At 42.9% G+C, this 19,061-nt stretch overlaps 1 protein-coding gene across 2 annotated transcripts in view; it reads left to right on the top strand.

Moving 5' to 3' along the window:
- The window catches only part of ATP2B3 (ATPase plasma membrane Ca2+ transporting 3), a 103,379-nt gene extending 84,740 nt beyond the window's left edge, over nucleotides 1-18,639 (top strand). The window contains exons 20-21 of one of the 2 annotated variants that reach the window (XM_070741362.1): nucleotides 5,070-5,183; nucleotides 15,268-18,639. In XM_070741362.1, the coding sequence (XP_070597463.1) occupies nucleotides 5,070-5,183; nucleotides 15,268-15,594 (441 nt within the window). In that variant the 3' untranslated portion in view covers nucleotides 15,595-18,639. The remainder of the gene's footprint in view (nucleotides 1-5,069; nucleotides 5,184-15,267) is intronic. The other variant, XM_070741363.1, reaches the window with a different exon arrangement.
- Nucleotides 18,640-19,061: the final 422 nt, after the last annotated feature.

The raw sequence follows: 19,061 nt of genomic DNA, 5'->3' as shown, positions 1-19,061 counted from the left end.
TTCGTATCTCGGGTTGTTCGTAAGACGAGGGGTTCGTATCTTGTACTATATAAAGCTTGCACTGCAGCAAGTTATGGATTCCCAAAAGGTTCATACTATTTGCCAAGTAGTGTATTTAGTAGGTCTTCTGAGTAGTGTTGGGCGAACCAAACTTGCATAGTTTGGGTCCGTCTGAACTTTGCGGGGTGCGGCATACCAAACCCGAACTTTTCCAGAAGTCCGTGTTCAGGTTCGGCGTTCTCTTGAACGCCGCGGTGGGTGGGAGGGGGAGGCAGGGAGGGCTCTGAGGCTCAAGCCGCCGACTCGGCTGGGGCAGGAGGGGCGACTCCAGACCCGGAGCCTGACCTCCCCCCCAGCACTTCGCCTCCCACCGGGCAAGAGGGACCGGGAGGCAGGTTCTGCCGGCCGGCTATTTAGGATCCCAGCCGGCAGCTTCAAGCAGGCGGTGGGCGGGAGAGGGAGGTGGGGAGGGCTCTGACAGAGGTTGGTTACGGGATTTATTTCATCTCTTCCCCTTCTCCTCTTCCTTTCCTCTCTTCCTTTCTTTTTCTTCCTTCTCCACCCAGCTCTGCCCACCCTACCCGAGTGTCCTTCTAATTCCTCACGTGGACCAGGAGTGCTCCGAGCTCTGGTCCCGTGCCAAGCACAGCTGCCAGTGGGGTTTCCCCTCAGCCTGACTTCCACATAGGCCGGGTGGGACTGGGAGGGACTGAAAAATCCTTCTATTAACGTGCCTCTAAAGCCAAGGGAGGGGGAAAATAGAGACTTGGCTATGCAGTTTGGAAGGGGGGGATGTTGCACTGCAGAACTTGGCCTGGGGGGCAGTGCTGTGGTCCCGAGCTGCGCAGCGTTCATTCCACCTCCTCCTCCTTCTCTCCACCCGCTCACGCATATCCTCATCCCCAACATCTGCATGCTCTCCCGCCGATCGAGAAGCCTTTTCACTTTTTTTTGGCCTCTTATTTGTTCCGTGAGGAGCAGGATCAATAGGAGGTAGTGGTGGAGGGGGCACATCTCTCCTCCTTGCTCACCCTCCCACCCACCACCCGCTTGAAGCTCCCAGCTGGGATCCTGAAGTGGCCATTGCCCGCTTGAAGCTGCCCGCCAGGATTCTCAAAAGCCGGCCCGGCCTCCCAAGCCCTTTTGCCCGGTGGGAGACGAAGCGCTGGGGGGGGGGGGAAGGTGTCAGGCTCCATCAAGCAGGCGATGGCCCGGAGCCGCCAAAATGAGAGAGAACTGGGGCAGGGATTTTCGGCGGCTCCCAATCATCGCCCGTTTGATGGAGCCTGACCCCACGCCTTTCCAGTGCTTTGCCTCCCGCCGGGCCAGAGGTGTTGGGGTTTGGGTTCAGCGAACTTACCCGAACTCCGATGGCAAGTTCGTCTGAACCCGAACTTCAATGGGTTCACCCAACACTACTTCTGAGTTATCATGCTTATTTGGGTTTATGTCAGGTCATTTTGAAATTAAACGTTTATTTGAAAACACTATGTAAACACCAGAAAAGAGAAGAATTAGAAATTTCTCTCCTATCCGTGTGAAATAGATTTCAATGTTCTGTTATAGGGTTAGTCCTATAATTAGGCAGAGTAAATTGATGCTTTGAGGGCAGAAGTGAAGGGATAGTGTGCAGAGAAACTTTAAGTCTGGAGAACTTCAACTCCCAGAACTCAGAGAATTTAAGTCCACTAGACTTAAAGTTGCCAAGGTTGGAGACCCCTGTTCTAAGCTACTTAGGACAAGTAGAGCTACTAGACCCCGTAGAGCTCCATGGTTCAACGAGGAGCTCCGGGAGTTGAAACGCCAGAAGAGACGTCTAGAGAAGCGATGGAGGAAGAGTAAGTCCGAATCCGATCGAACACTTGTAAGAGCACATGTTAAGACTTACAAAGTGGCGCTCAAGGCGGCAAGATGCGCGTATCATTCCGCCTTGATTGCATCAGCGGAATCCCGCCCGGCCGCTCTGTGTAGGGTGACCCGCTCTCTTCTTAATCAGGGGGGAGTTGGGGAGCCCTTGCAGAGTAGTGCCGAGGATTTTAACACGTTTTTCGCTGATAAAATCGCTCGGATCCGAGCGGACCTCGACTCTAACTGGAATACAGAGTCGACTGACAACGAGTGAGTTGAGGTGACTGGGGCACGTACTTGTCCACCTGTCTGGGAAGAGTTTGATCTGGTGACACCTGATGAAGTGGACAAGGCCATTGGAGCTGTGAGTTCCGCCACCTGTTTACTGGATCCGTGTCCCTCCTGGCTGGTTTTGGCCAGCAGGGAGGTGACACAGAGCTGGGTCCAGGAGATTGTCAACGCTTCTTTGGGGAGGGGGTCCTTCCCGGATCCCTACAAGGAGGCACTTGTGCGCCCCCTCCTCAAGAAGCCTTCCCTGGACCCAGCCATTCTCAATAACTATCGACCAGTCTCCAACCTTCCCTTTATGGGGAAGGTTGTTGAGAAGGTGGTGGCGCTCCAGCTCCAGCGGTCCTTGGAAGAAGCCGATTATCTAGGTCCTCAGCAGTCAGGATTCAGGCCTGGCTACAGCACGGAAACTGCTTTGGTCGCGCTGATGGATGATCTCTGGCGGGCCCGGGACAGGGGTTTATCCTCTGTCCTGGTGCTTCTTGACCTCTCAGCGGCTTTCGATACCATCGACCATGGTATCCTTCTGCGCCGGCTGGAGGGGTTGGGAGTGGGAGGCACTGTCCTTCAGTGGTTCTCTTCCTACCTCTCTGGTCGGTCACAGTCGGTGTTAGTGGGGGGTCAGAGGTCGACCTCTAGGTTAGTGGGGGGTCAGAGGTCGACCTCTAGGTTACTCCCTTGTGGGGTGCCTCAGGGGTCGGTCCTCTCCCCCCTACTATTTAATATCTACATGAAACCGCATGGGGTGAGGTATCATCAGTATGCAGATGATACCCAGCTTTACATCTCCACCCCTTGTCCAGTCGGCGAAGCAGTGGAAGTGATGTGCTGGTGCCTGGAGGCTGTTGGGGTCTGAATTGGTGTCAACAGACTCAAGCTCAACCCGGATAAGACGGAGTGGCTGTGGGTTTTGCCTCCCAAGGACAATTCCATCTGTCCGTCCATCACCCTGGGGGAGGAGTCACTAACCCCCTCAGAGAGGGTTCGCAACTTGGGCGTCCTCCTCGATCCACAGCTCACATTAGAGAAACATCTTTCAGCTGTGGCAAGGGGGGCGTTTGCCCAGGTTCACCTGGTGCACCAGTTGCGGCCCTATTTGGACCGGGACTCACTGCTCACAGTCACTCATGCCCTCATCACCTCGAGGCTTGACTACTGTAATGCTCTCTACATGGGGCTACCTTTGAAAAGTGTTCGGAAACTTCAGATTGTGCAGAATGCAGCTGCAAGAGCTATCATGGGCTTTCCTAAATTTGCCCATGTCACACCAACACTCCGCAGTCTGCATTGGTTGCCGATCAGTTTCCGATCACAATTCAAAGTGTTGGTTATGACCTATAAAGCCCTTCATGGCACTGGACCAGAATATCTCTGGGACCGCCTTCTGCCGCACGAATCCCAGTGACCAGTTAGGTCCCACAGAGTTGGCCTTCTCCGGGTCCCGTCAACTAAACAATGTCGTTTGGCGGGACCCAGGGGAAGAGCCTTCTCTGTGGCGGCCCCGACTCTTTGGAACCAACTCCCCCCAGATATCAGAGTTGCCCCCACCCTCCTAGCCTTTCGTAAGCTCCTTAAAACCCACCTCTGTCATCAGGCATGGGGGAATTGACATGTTCCCTCCCCCTAGGCTTATAAAATTTATGCATGGTACGCTAGTGTGTATGATTGGTTTTAATTTGTGGTGTTTTTTTAAATTAATTTAAATATTGGATTTGTCTTACATTGTATTGCTATTGCTGTGAGCCGCCCCGAGTCTGCGGAGAGGGGCGGCATACAAATCTGATTAAACTTAAACTTAAACTTAAACTTGTTTTATTTCCAAGCTCAAACTAGAATTCAAATGCCAGCTCAATCCATTTCTGTACTTGGAAGAAGGTGCAGGATGGCGTTCTTGGCCTGAGGGGAAATTTCAGCCATGTTTAGGTCAAAGTATGTACTTGATTCAGCAAGTATAGATTTTTATAAGTAAGAAAATTTAGAGTGTTGTGCACTTTGTAACTGTAACCTTTTATATACTGTAGTAATCACTGTGAATGAAGAAATTGTAAAATTCTAGGATTGCTAGAAGTTGGATCTTTCTCAATCATTACGGAACAGCATTATGACTGGAACCCTGGGTACAGATGTGCCTTGACAGCAATAGTTTGCTTTTCGTTTTTCTTTTGAATTTGAAAACAGGAAGGATATTTGAAAACATTAATATAGGATAAATTGAAATCCTCTGAGATACAATCAGACTGATGCTCAAACTTCTTTCTATGCTTGGCCGTCCCTAAAGCCTGATATTATTTGAATTTATCTTTACCTCTTCTGTACTGTTCACTCTTTGATATGCAACTCCTTAGTCACGCTAAAAAAAAGATACTGGTGAGAAGGGAGGAATGGGTTTTTGAAGGCCAAAATTATAAAGTAATTCAAACACAGCAATTTGAGATTTTTGGAAATGTTTTATAACCCCTTTCTCCTGGTCCAAGGCTGTCTGGTGATGCTTAAAAGTGAAATTATGTGTCTTTATGATTCATCTTAAAGCGTAGCCCTTCAGCATATCTTCCAGCAATGAATTTGACACTTCAGGTGTGCCTTGTATTCTGCTCTTAACAGGAGGGTTGGCATCTATTTATCCAGTGATTGGTTTTCCCTGAACAATTCTGAGGTAACAATACTGTGGGTTTGTGCTTTGTGTCAATGATCCAGAAACGGAGCCTTCAGGTGACCAGTTTCCTTGATCTTCTGCTGGTGCAACTTGCTTTCTCCATCAAAGAACATCAGGGTGGTGCCAACTCCCACCAGCTGGTCTCTGGCACATAATGCTTCACAGTCTTTGGCAGGAGGCCCAATACCCAGCATGGCCAATTTTGGCTGGCACGGGCTGTTCCTTTTGCAGCCACTGTCCGCTGCCACCCAAATTTTCTATCTCATTTTCTCTCCTGCAGATGGAGGTAGTTAGCACCTTCAAGAGAAGCGGCTCCTTTCAGGGGGCTGTCCGACGCCGCTCTTCCGTCCTCAGCCAACTGCACGATGTAACCAATATTTCTACCCCCACTCACGTAATTCTCTCCGCCGCAAATGCCAGCGCCGGTACCGGGAGTGAGTCTTGATTTCCTCTTACTGCTTGTGATATAAAACAAAAAGCAAAACAAGACCAAAAAACCCCCACCCACCCCATTCTATTTCTGCCCCTCCTACAATATCCCTTTCCTTCTCTCTATCCACCCACCCACCCCTCATCCCTCAGTCCCTCGTTGCTGCAGCCACCGTTGCAATATTATTTCTTTCCGTTTTTTAAACTCTGTCCGGTCTCAGGCAGGCTGGATTTCCAACTTCTATAAAAGCCATACAATTTCTGCGCTTTGCCTCTCCTTCTTTAACCACCTGCACCCCCTTCTCTCCTTGGTTTGCTCGTCTGGTTCACTTTCTCTCTCCGTGGCTGCTGGTTTTTAATGGACCGGAATCAGATCCCCAGCTGGTGAGATGGGCCGGGTCAGGGTGGGGCTGAGAGCTCAGCTGAGAGGGAGCAAGGGAAAACAACACCAGCTGGGGATCCAGCCTCATTTCTTGATCTAGCCACGCATTTTGACAGTGATTGGTGTTTATTGTGTTGTTTGATGTGTGTCACTTGCTGTTGCATGTAAGAGATGGGGAAGGAGGCACAGAGAGAGCAAAGGGGCAAATTCCAGATCAGGGCACAAAACATTTGGAGTAGATTTTTATATTCCTGCCTCAATGACTAATAGGAAGATGAAGGCAATTCTGGTCTGGATTAAATTTGGAGGCAACCAGAACACCCTTTAGAATAATCCGAAATCACTCCAAAACAGATTCCCATGGAGACAACTCCACAAGTTCAAGTATAGTTTTCTATGCACACTTCACTAAATTACCATAAAAAAGAGGTTTAGAGGTACGCCTGCCTCCAAAGAATCTTCGGAGTTATATAATTTTGCTCCAAATGTTTTTCCCCGTGGGGGTGGGGAGGAAAATAGAGCTGTCATAAATCTTATGCTTCTGGGCACATCTTCGCTAGAGACAACTGAAACAGCATTCTCCCACATTCCGATGGACCAGATGAGACTAAAGTAATGAAGGTTAGTAGTAGAAAGTGCAGAACTCTAAAAGAACCCTGGTCTGAAGCCATGACAATTCAAATAACATTAATACAAACTTAGAGTGAAAATATGTCCTAAGGTCCCTGATGGATGCTTGATAGTGAAATGGATTAAAAACTGGCTCAGATATATAATCTAGATAGCAGATAGGATGGAAGAAATTGGAAAGGAGGTATTAGTCATCTATCATTAACAATGTAGCTTCATTGTAGGAAGTCTCTGAAGAAAGAAAGATGCCTATGGAGAAGACTGACTCTGAGAAAAAGAATGGCTGCTCTGTAGACGGAGATGCTGCCTTGGGTGGGACATCTAAGGGTTTTAAAAGGTGTCCGTGAAAAAGACTAAGATGTTGATAGAAGTGCAGGGAAGAATTCTGGGGATGGGCAGCCAAGAAAGTGGGCCTATTAAGTGAAAGACAAGAATGTGTTTCTTGAAGGCACCTCTGTGATGTCATGGATCAGTTCCCTCTGTATGTTGGTGAAAAGAAATGGTTCCCTTGCTCCTTTTATCCCCCTTTTCTGTTCCCTCAACCACCCCATCGCCCATCAGAAACTGTACCAATTCTTCCTTGCCTACTTGAAAAGTTATTTCTCATTTTTTTGGCACAACAATGAAAGATCCACAAAGGTAAGCCACCTGTTCTCCAGCTGCTGGTCCCAGGTATTCTTGGCAAGTTGGTTTGTTTAGAATATTTCAATGATTTCCTTTCGTTTTGGTTTTTCTTTTAACCAGTCAAAGCCATGCTGGTGGTCATGCCGGCATTGTGGTGTGGTGTGGTAGATTCATGGTGCCTTTTGGTATGACATGCACTGATCTTGCTTTTCAATGGGGCATAACCTACAACGTAAACCTTCGAGTATGGCCTTATCATCTTTGCTGCACTTTTAGCAGCGCTCTCTCTCTCTCTCTCTCTCTCTCTCTCTTTCTGTCTCTCTAAAGGCTGCTTTTATATTAAACTCTTTTCCTCCCTTCCAGCGAGCTGCTGTCGCTCTTTGGGCAATTGATATCCATCTCTTTAATGTCCTTGGGAATCTTTTCCCACCTTCTGCATCTTGGAAATGCTGTTGTCTGTTTTTGTTCCTTTTTCTTTTTGTTTCTGATGATTATATTTCTTTTTTTAGGAATCATGTTATGGATGGCAAATGGGTTTCTCCTCCCTAAATTTTCCACAGGGGAATCTTTGTCTTTTCAGGCTCACAGAATAGATTGAAACATTTTTGGTCTGTGAAACAAAAAAGGCCAATTAGCAGCTTCCACTGCCCTAATACAGTCTATTAACATGTTCTCCCAAGAAAACCCTCTGAGGTCAAATTCCCCCATATAATACTTTATTTCAGTGAAGTTTCAGTAAAAAAGAGAGAGAGAGAGAGAGAGAGAGAAAGGAAGCTTTTCAGCAAGCCTATGTGGTAACACTATTTTGGCACACATATCAGAGTTTACCATTCAGTGCCCTCTACCCCCACCCAGCTCCATTTATGTTGGCAAGGAGCTGGAAAAACAAACTAAAAGCAAAACAAGACAAAAGGAGAAATGTTTCCCCTTTTACATTTGAGCATCCAAGAAGGGATGGGAAAGGAGAAAGGGAAAGAGGAAAGACAAAGAAAAATAAGGGAAGATGGGAAGAGAGCAAGGAAGGGGAAATAAAGAAAGAGAAGGAAGCAGAAAGGAAAATGAAAGAGAAGAGGAAGGAAGGAAGGAAGGAAGGAAGGAAGGAAGGAAGGAAGGAAGGAAGGAAGGAAGGAAGGGGCGGAGAAGGGCGGCATATGTCTAAATAATAATAATAATAATAATAATAATAATAATAATAATAATAATAATAATAATAATAATAGACAAATTATAATGAGAATGAGGGAGGGTCTGTGGGAAGTCCTGCCTTAGCACTTGGCCACCATAGATGCCCCTGACAGGAGTGATATCGAGCTGGCCATGCCCAGCCTGACCACCACTGCCCCCAGGTCAGACACAACCCTGATGTGGCCCTAAATGAAATTGAGTTTGACACCTTTGATCTAAGCAGAATCTGGTCTGATTTCCAGCTATTTCCTTTTCTCCTTCTCCCCCTTCTTTTTTTTCTGATATGCTCCATGGGCCTTAAATACCAATAGCCAAGAATTTGATGAATTAATGTTTCCTCAGTTTCTGCTAAAATTTTGTTTAATGCATTCTTTAAAGACAGAGTCTGCTTTGAGAGTACAGACAAAATGAGTACAGGTGAAGCCCAGTTTTCTTTGCTGAAAGAATCAGGCAGTGCTTCTCAAATCAGAACTTTTTTTGCAAAAAGCCTCATCCTTGATAACCTTACAGATTTTGGTAATGCTAGATGCTTATACTAGATTCTAGCAGGTGTTGAATATTTTAGACTTTGTTTACTTCAAGCCTTTATAGATTTTAACACACAAGCCTGAATTATTGCAGTTGGGAACTTTCAGAGGTCATGATTTTAAGAGGCAATGGTCGGATACGTCTATTCATTGCAGAGTAAATCTCTCTTTTAAATCCTATATAGATTGTGGACTGTAATAGGAGTGGCACCAACACAGTGAATGAAGTCACTATTATAAGAGGGGAAGCTATATAAATCAGTCAAATGAATAAATATGTCTTTCATTAGAGACATTTCATTTGTTAATTGAGTTATGACACATTTTGAGTATACATAGGTGAAATAACTTAGCTCTCCCATTACATTCACTTTACCAGCAAGATCAAAGAATGATTCAAACATAAATCCCCTATCTATTCAAAAGTGTATTTTTTAAAAAACAGGAATTATAATTTGTTTATTGTTCAGAGAATAGTTCAATTTCATTTAATCCATAAGCAATATCAAGGTATTATAAATTGAAGGAATTACATAGGAAGGCTAGTGGAAGACTGCAAATTGCAACATATTGCAAACATAAACCTATTCTGAGAAATAAAAAAGGCAGCCATAAGATCTATAGACTTGGCTTATAGCTTCGTCAAATTAAGGTGCTGCTTTGGCCTGACACAACAGCTGCTGTCCTAATAGGAACCGGAATTTTAAAATCTTTTCCCTCTGGAGCCTGAAATGAATCTCCTGCCTTAGTCCCTGACCCTCCCCTTATGAAGTCCCCCTCCCTCTTTGCTTTTCAGCTTCCAAGATGTCATGGATGGAACCACCTCTATACCAGCTGGAAATTTCCTTTCATGTTTAATAAAAAAGGAAACAAAACACTCCCTCCCTCCCACAATTCCTTTATTTTTTCTTCTTCTTCTCCTAAAATCATCCCATCACTGCGGCTTTTTGCACATTCATGGGAATTTTGATGCACCACATGCACCAACAGGATCTAGCCCTGGCAGAGTTTCCCCAAATTCCTATTAAAGGAGAATCCCTAATTTATGATATGTGAAATCTCTCTACACAAGGCCAGGTTTTCCACAGCCGGGACTCATTTGGAGTCGCATACCAAAGAGCGTGATCTAATTTATTTCCCTTGCCCCTCCACCAACACTTTTTTTTTTTGCAGTACCAGAAGTTTCAGAAACTTTTCAGCCGAACTGCTAAGAAATTAAGACGAGAAATTAAGATGAAACTGCCCAATAGTTTCCAGTACCATCGTGAAAATGGTGCTTGAGTTTTTATTTCACCTTAATATGTTGCCCCAAAGGAGCAGCTCTTTAAAAAAAAAAAACCCAGACAAACAAAAGGCACAACTATATGAACCACTTGGAAATCCTATTCTCACCCCCTTGGTGTTTTTGAAGTATAGGTAGTCCTCGACTTACAGCAGTTCATTTAGTGACCATTCAAAGTAACAACAACAGTGAAAAATGTGACCCGTAACCTTATGACCTTTGCAGCATCCCCATGATCATGTGACCAAAATCCCGACGCTTGACAACAGGTTCATACTTATGACTGTTGCTATGTCCCAGGCTCATGTGATTCTTTTGTGGCTCTCTGACAAGAAAAGTCAATGGGGAAGCCACGTTCATTGACAACTGGGTTACTGATTTATCAACTACCAACTTATCGCTCAACAATTGTGGCAAGGAAAGTCATAAAATGAAGCAAAACTCACTTAATAAATGCTTCACTTAACAACAGAAATGTTGGCCTCCATTGTGTAAATCGAGGACTACCTGTATAGCTGCTGTCACTCCATCTCCTGTCACTGAAAAACTGCCCACTCAATCTTTTGATAATTTTATTAACCACTGATAATTATTATCCACGGATAATTTTATGAGTGTGGTAATAAAATCCTAATGAGAATTTAAGCAATAACATGCCAGATTCCCATACTTAAGTAGCTTTATTTACCTTTCATTTTTCAAGTGTTTAAACGCGCAAATATTGTAGCACTGTAATAATGTCTGTTTTCTGAAATCTATGTCCCATATACTGTATACCTCCTGTAAAATTTGGCTCAGTTTATCTCCATTCCCGAGATTTGCTAGATCCAGTCGTTACAACCTAGTTATCATTTTAAAATAGCAAAAGCTGTATCATTTAGGGATCTTTGCCTATAATTTAGGGATTTTAAGGAAGAGCTGGACACGTTCAGGTTATGCTTTATTCCTGAAGAGTGGTAGCTGTTTTCAAATCTGGCCTAAAAGAGAAATATGAACTCATGCCATTGGAGTCCGGCAAAAATTGCTTGCAAAAATTGTTATTTCAGATATGATTATGCTCATGGGTTCAGGAATTCAAAATCATCCTGTTTGCAAGTAGTCCTGTTCTTTAATCTGCCCACAGTTCTACATCTGGATCATGTTAGATCCTAGCAGCTAAAATATGGCAGATTGATTGACCTTTGGCTTTTAATGAGAGCTGCAAACAAGCTGCTTACCCTGGTTAAGAAAAGTCCCATCATTGTTTAAACCTAGATCTGAAAGATCTAGTTGACAACACAGACGCTGATAGGCCTTTTAGCACATGTCACTTTCCCTTTGGGAATATTAAGCAAAGCTAAGTGGCTCTGAACTAAAGTCTTCCTGGGAAGGAATGCTTATTAAACCAGTTTACCTCTGTAGCGTAGACACTCAATTGTTCCACATGCATCGGTGCAGGGTAATAATAAAGAAACAAATGCCAATTGCAGAGTGTGCCTGAAGACTGGATGTCCTGGAAGGGTTCTCATCACCACCTTGTGCTTTTTCACCTCAACTTGTTGGCTCATCTTTTCTCTTGTGTCCTACCACTCGCTTCTGGCCACTGCAGGGGCAGGAGGGAAGCCTGTGAGGCATGGACAGAGGGCCCGATGGCCAAGCATGAACTCATTATCCCCTCTTCCCTTGTCTCCTCCCCCAAACAGCAAGGATGGGCCTCAATACTCGAACGTTTACTGTACTGTTGCAACAATGCATGGGTCTTTCTCTTCTCTTCCTCTCCTGCGGCTGTAACTGGAGGCGTTTTCACTGTGTGTCTGTGCCGTTCCGCTTTTCTGAAGTCTCTCTGGGACTTCCTGCCCTGACTTTCTTGCAGCATGAAAGCCATCTCTTCCCGCCATCTCCGCTTTTGCCACATGCACCTTGAAGTCTCCCACAGGGCTTTTTGCTGTATGTGTCAGCAGCTGCCAACCATCATGCACTTCCATTTGCCCAGCACCGTGTGCTTCTTTCCAAGAGGTCAGCTTGCCCACGGGTCCATGGCTTGATTTAGGGATCAAGCCTGATGATGTCAACAACAAAAATGAACAGATACTTGGGGAATGATGGTTTTGGTTGGTTTCTCTTCCCTCCCCAGAATAACAATTATTTCATGTTTTCAGTCATTTTAAGGGTGAAAAGGGGGCATTGTTTCATTTTTCCTTCAGTTCAACTTAACTTCTAGCCTATCCGCTGAAACCTTTAGCCCAATTGGGTAGCCTATCAACCATCTGTTGAGTTTGGTGAGGCATAAGAACATACTGAAGCCACTCCCAAATGGAGAAAGGCCTAGATGAGGTTGCATATATGCAGGTAGGCAAGTCAAAACACCTCTGCAAAATAAATAGGGTGCACTTGTCCTTCCCATTTTGCAAATGAAGAATTGTAAAAGCATATCATTAATAACTGACAGATGCTTCTCTCTCCATTTGCCCTAGTTGTAGATATAAATACATTTGTAGCTATTTTTTTCCCTTTTTTACTTAAAATTATCCCCTTCCTAAAATGTTATCCACCATTCTCAAAGTGGTTGTATGATCCAAGGAGCTGTCAGCAGATCTGAAAACAAGAAATATTAAGGAAACAAAACAATAATGTTTAGCTTAAATAAAATTAACAGAAGCCATTTTGAATTTAAGCAGAAAATCAAAATGGCTCCCCTTACAGAAGTTAACAGTGGGTGCTTCATACCAATCTTCTTGAAATGAACAAATTAATAATCAATGTCCTAATTTATTTTGAAGATATCTGTACAAAAACTAGGATTAGATCACAGAGCAAATTATTTCCAATTTCACAATATGAAACATAAAATTTTCCTGGTCAAGGCACTGAACTGAATTAAAGCAAATAGGGTTTACCAGATATTGTCAGAGGAAACCATTAAGGAATTACGAAGTTAGCAAAATACTTAGAATTCAATCCTGACATGATTTTGGTGTTAAAATAATTTTCTGATTAATTTAAGGCTTGGATTAATAGCCAATTATTTATTCAGTTGTGCCATTGAGTAACAACTGACTCTTTGTGATTGCCTAGATAAGTCCCTTCAATTTTCCTGGAAAGATTTTGTACATGGTTTGCCCCTGCTGAACACCCTAAAGCAGGATTAGAACTCGCCATCTTTTGGTGTCTAATCTGGTGCCTTAACTACTACCTCTAAACTGGCAATAAAGGCCAAAACAGTGATTCCAAATATGGTGCAAAGTAAACTAAATAACTTTCCATTTCCTGAGATCCTTTGGCTAAAGCTGAGGGAATTTTAGTTTTGAGATCCAAAGCCTCTGTTGAATTCCGGCTTGAAGGTAATGTCTCTCCCGTTTACAGGATTGCACAACAATCTGCCTGCCTGCCTCTCTGCAATAGCCCCCCTCCTGCACACATACATGCATACATAAAGACACGTCAACCAACTGAAAACTTTTAGAATTAAATGTTTTATATATTCCCTTCTCTTCTCTCATCTTTCCCCCCTCCCTCCCTCCCTCTCACACACACTCCTGCACATATTTCTCTCCAAGATTAGGAAAGATAATTAAGGAAATTCCCAACATCATGTTCCTTCTGCTCCATTATTTATCTTAGAAATTGCCTTTGGGAATCTGACCCCACATTTCTGCCATCACTGCATGCTTCCAAATTGTTTTAGTTTGGGAGCTTTGTTTTTCATTCGGTTTTGCTTGCAATTTGTTTTCTTTTCCTAATTTTGGAGGGCTTTGCCTTTCTCTTTTAGACTTCTCAGGTTGATTCTCCCCAACTCATCGTTTTGATAAAAGAGCTGGATCCTGGTCCCCAAGCATGATGTGGCAAGAAGACAGTCAAACGCATGCAATTGCCTAGGATTGCCTCAGTCTTTCTCCTCCCCATTAAGCATGCAACCCTATCAATATTTACGTATCTCCTCTGCATCACCAACCTTCTGGGCATTCATCAAATGGGCAAGTCCTATCCAAGAAGCATGACAGAAGTCCCTCCTTCTCCACACCAAAATCCACCACAAATTATAAGACACTGACCTCCATGCTGTATGCAAAGTACCCAGATATTTATTAACAAAGCAATGTTTTGAGATATAAGCTGGCAGTCAGGTTCACTAGGATGGAGATGGGGCGAAATTTCCCCAGTGCTTCTTTAAAAGAAGCAGCAAGTACATTTCTGTTGCTCAAACGAGCAAGAGAAAGTCAGGGTCAACTGTCAGTGACCATTTGGTTAGATTTTTCTCCATGTTTTGAAATGCTGGCATCCATTTTAGAGCAAGATTCAGGTCACAGGGGAAAAGCCAGCATGGAGGAATTAAGACGAATTTACAATAAGCCACAAGCAAGTATGAAATACCATTCCCAATCCTTCAATCAGAACATGGACATTTCCTGAATGAGGTTAAATCCTTCATTTTCCATTCCCATTACTTTAGATTGAACTTATGTCTAATATCACCACCACATAGCACACACATATAAACACTGGATTGCTGGATTGTAACTAAGCATAATATTTAGTTGCCCACATATTCCTCTCATTTCCTATGCTTGTGTTGTTGGGTTTTTTTAACTATTCATGTCTCCTTCATTTACGTTCTGCACCCATTTTTGTTTTATTCCTTGTGACCAACGAAGGCTCCTCTCTCCTCAGCTACATGTTAAGCAATCTGTCACAGGACCAGTTCTGATTAACCCAAGTCTAACTATGGACAATAAAAAGGGGGCACTGAACAAACACCAAGAATAAGGAGAGGACCCAGAGGGGCTGGGTAGCAATACAGTACTGAGAATCTGGCATGGCAGCATTAAATCAATGTCACCCATGGCCCAGCTGCTGTTTCACAAGCTTATCTTACTAGTTTTAGATTCTGCTCATAATAATCTTTGGAAGGTGGGTAACCATAGAGCTTTCAAATATTCTTTCAGTTGCTGGCATCCTTAGTAAAAAAAATTCCACACATGGTGACATGATATTTATATTGGCTTAATAGTCATTCCTTATCCCAAGGGAATTGCAATATTTTAAATGGGGAATGGAAGGCAATTCTAACAAATTTTTAGTCTCATCACTAAAGTACAGTCCCGCAGGATTATATCAGAGAAGTCACAATTACAACGATGTGGATTTAACACACATTTGTAGTGTCAACTTGCCTTCAGAGCAGAGAACCCCTTTACTAAGATATTTGCAATAAAGTTGAGAAACACTTGGTCAGCACTGCCTTATGTCCAGTGGCTGGAATGAGGTGGAAATTATATTTAAGATTAATGGTTCCTATCCCATCTCTTCAGCCTTCTCCTAGATCAAGCTGAGATGGCAAAGGATGACAGTTAGCAAGATCCACAAATGTGGCCTGGCATTGGGCAGCTCTAAGTGAACTTTTCATTGACTCTCTCTTCCTTCCTTTTGGCCTTCTCTGCAGATCCGCGTAGTGAAAGCGTTCCGTAGTTCACTCTATGAAGGGCTGGAGAAGCCAGACACCAAGACCTCCATCCATAATTTCATGACAACGCCTGAGTTCTTGATCAACGACTACATCCACAACATTCCTCTCATTGACGATACCGACGTGGAGGAGAGCGAGGGTCCCCTAAGACAGCAGCACTTCAGGGCCAGTCCCCCACCATCTCCCAACAAGAACAACAATGCCATTGACAGTGGCATCTACCTTAGCACCGATGTCAGCAAGACACCTACCTCCTCATGCAGCCCAGTTAGCCCACTCCACAGCATGGAAACCTCCCTCTAACACACAACCCTACCATGCAACCAGTTGAATTGACTTTGTTCACAACAAGAGGTGTCCAGTTCCTCCTGGGAGGTAGGCTAGCTAAGGAAGGATGGGAAGCCGACAGGAGATGACACTTCACCTCTTGACTCAGTGGAGTGGGAAAGGACCAGGTTTTCTGCCATTGGATGGCTCAGGCAACCAGAGACATGCTGACTTGATGCAAGGAAAGCAAATCGTAGAGAGGGAGAAAAGTTTTCTTCAATCACTCGAAAGGTTGGGGCTGAGTCCCAGAGAGTGTACAGGAAAACCACCCATTTCTCTAATCTGTTCTTTGGGGTATTTTTGGACACAACCACACTCACCAAACCCACAACAATCCTGCAATTGGGGGAGGTTGCTTTGATTTTTCTTGTGGGACCTCTTTTTTCTCCTCTTCCCCCCCTCCCAATGTTTAAAAAAAGAAACTATATTTGCACCAGAAAAAGGAAGAAAAACAAAACAAAAAAAAGGAAAAAAAGAGGAATAATCTAGACAACTATTATCCTAAAATATATATATATATATATGATACCAACCGACAGATGTATTAACGGATTTTTCTGACCATAACGCATGCCTGTTATCAAACTCTCCTTTCTTCTTCCCCCTCCCCCAATGGAATTTCAGTCTGGGGCAATTTTGCTTTTTTTAAAGAAAAAGAAAAAAGAAAAAAAAACATTGTTTGCTGGAGCTTGTATTTTATATCAGGATTTGCCAGGGAAAAAAAGAAAAAAAAACCCTTTCTATTGGGAGGGGAATTGACAGTGGAACAATGGGTAACCAAAATGGATTTTATTTTTTATTGTTTTGGTTGGATAGTGCAGATATAGTGTGACTGAAAGTAAGGTGTGATTGCAGTGACGCAAATTTGGGCCTTTTCAGCAATTTCACAAAAAGTGACCAAAAGTGAGGTCCAATTTGAGAGGGACGCTTCTCTCCCCACCACCACCTGTGTTCACAATCCATATGCTTCCTTTAGGTAGTGATTTAACTGATTTAACCAAACATTCAATAACTGAACAATGCAGAAAATGTAGGGTGGAAAAAGAAGATAAAGTGTACACTTTGTAAGAAAGAACAGAACATCTTTCCTGTTGCATAAGATCACTAAATTAGAGCATGCCTTATTTGTTAGATTTGTCAGAAAATTGTTTTTCTGAGAATCGTTTAATTTTCAAAACACCAACTACCACCACAAAGATGTATACCTTCATGGTTGTGAGAAAACCTAGAAAAATATACATGCAGTGATTGCACAAGACAGCATGGCCTATTATGGCTACTCGGCTCCATGCTGCGGGTTGGATTTATCACTTTAAAATTATTTTTATATTCTATCTTATTCCAGAGACTAATTAAGTTACTATGATTTCGAAATGCCCACTTTGCATTGATTGGGAGGATATTTCTCTTCGACCAGTTATGTGCTAATTCTGAGATGCTAAACGGATTCTAAACTTTCATGACAAACTTGCCTTGGGTCCAATTCTTTTACACATGAGAAACTGAGCTCAGACTTAGCAATTCTCTCAATCAAGCAAATTCAAACTGCATCTTGGAAGGGGGGAAAGGAAACCCCGCCAATAAGACAAAATACAACAGTCAATGAACACAGACAGTATGGAGGAACATTATGGAAAACAGATGTAGTAATCTGTAGGCAACCCTGAAATGAACTCTATTTTAGGGAAGCTGCCTTGGAAAATTTCCAGTGCTGATAATAATTTGCATACTGTAAGTCCTTGGTATCTCCTATATCAAATGCTCAAGACAACAGAACAGAAATAGCTCCTGAATATTCTTGATTTGTTTTATTTATTTGTTTGTTTGTTTGTTCATTTATATTTCTATGCCACCCTTCTCAACTGACTCAGGGTGGTATACTACTCCTCTGAGTAGACTAACCCTTCCCTTATATCCTCTCAGGAGCAATGAGGAGGCTGCTATGGATTATTTCATGTTAACTTTACAATAATCCTGTGCTGGCTGAGGGGAAACGGGGAAGTTCTCTAAGGCACTTCTGGCTGAATGAAGGCCACCACATTTAAAAGTTTCAGTAATATAAGTTAAGCCAGTTAAGGAGGGACATACTGAAAATAATTGCACAGCATCAACTAGGCCATATGCTGATCAAAATTCAAGAGAGTACCAGTATATTAGATTTTTGTCACATATGACTATAAAATTATTTTTTTATCACTAAAAGGTCACTGGGTTAAACATGATTTGAGCATGTGTCCCCCCCCCCAAAAAAACCCAATGAAAATTTAAAATATCTACATTAACAGTAAAAGCTGATGTCATGGTTGGTAATAGAATGTGCACGAGAGGTAAAGATTGCTCTAGCCAGGGACAAAAATTATGTATATTCAAATCCTTTCAATCTGAAAGTTTGCTAAAGCTTCGATTCTAATAGTTTTCAAACATGGGGTAGCACCAGTTGCCACCTGAAAGGCATTCCTGGTTCTCAGTCAGATATGATAACCAAGTAATACTTGGTGGTTAAAAGTGGATTGGGCAGAAATCAAGAAGCAGAGGGATGAATGGCACACATCCTCATACTGTCTGACTTAGGCTGAAGAGATGAGACCCTCTAGAACTCTGACAGTGTCATTTTCCTCCACCCACCCATGACATTACAGCTGACCATTCATCATGATTCAATATGTTACATGTTTTGTATTTTCTAGGGCAAGCCTGCTTGAAAATACCAGCTACAGCACTATCAGAAAAGCCATCCCTCCTTCGGAAGGGCAAATGCCAAACCCATCTGTAAATCTCTTTGTTGCCGCCTTTTCTTTCTAAGAACAAAATAACAAAAAGCAAGCTTTTTTTCTTCCTCATCTGAATGTTTTTTTAAAAAATCCAAAATCTTAAAATAATTTAGTTTTCAGGGAAGGGGAATGGAGCCAAGGAATACTTTTGTCTCAACCTGGGCTTCTTTTCATTCAATATTGTAGATATTATTGATAGAAACAATTATAAATATTTTAAAAGAAATATTCAAACAAAGAAAAGGTCACTTTGTCGCTGTAAATTTGCCAGCCATTTACAAGTGAGTTTTGTTCACAACTTGGGAAGGGAAAGGATATTCACTCCAAGGGGGAAGAGGGGAGAAGAATCCATACTTGTTGGGGACATTTCTTTTCTAAACCATATTCTAATGGGAAGAGGATGAAGGGTTTTTTAAAAAAAAGAATAATAAATAAGTTTAAAAAACAGTGCTTGTACATTTGTCCTAATGAAAGAGATTGCAAAAAATCCACAAGCATAAAGCTGGAAGTAGCCAGGAAGTGGCTTTATTAAAATTGACCTGGTTATTACAAAAGCCATTAGGTTATTGGGGGAAATTAAGTCTCATTCGGTAAAAGAGCCTCACATGAACAAAACCTATCACTTGTTATAGTAGCTTTTAAAACACTCTTTTGTTGTACTTCACTCCATCC

The sequence above is a fragment of the Erythrolamprus reginae genome, chromosome 2, assembly GCF_031021105.1.
Source record: "Erythrolamprus reginae isolate rEryReg1 chromosome 2, rEryReg1.hap1, whole genome shotgun sequence".
Lineage (NCBI taxonomy): Eukaryota > Metazoa > Chordata > Lepidosauria > Squamata > Dipsadidae > Erythrolamprus > Erythrolamprus reginae.
This window is presented reverse-complemented; position numbering and strand designations above follow the sequence as displayed.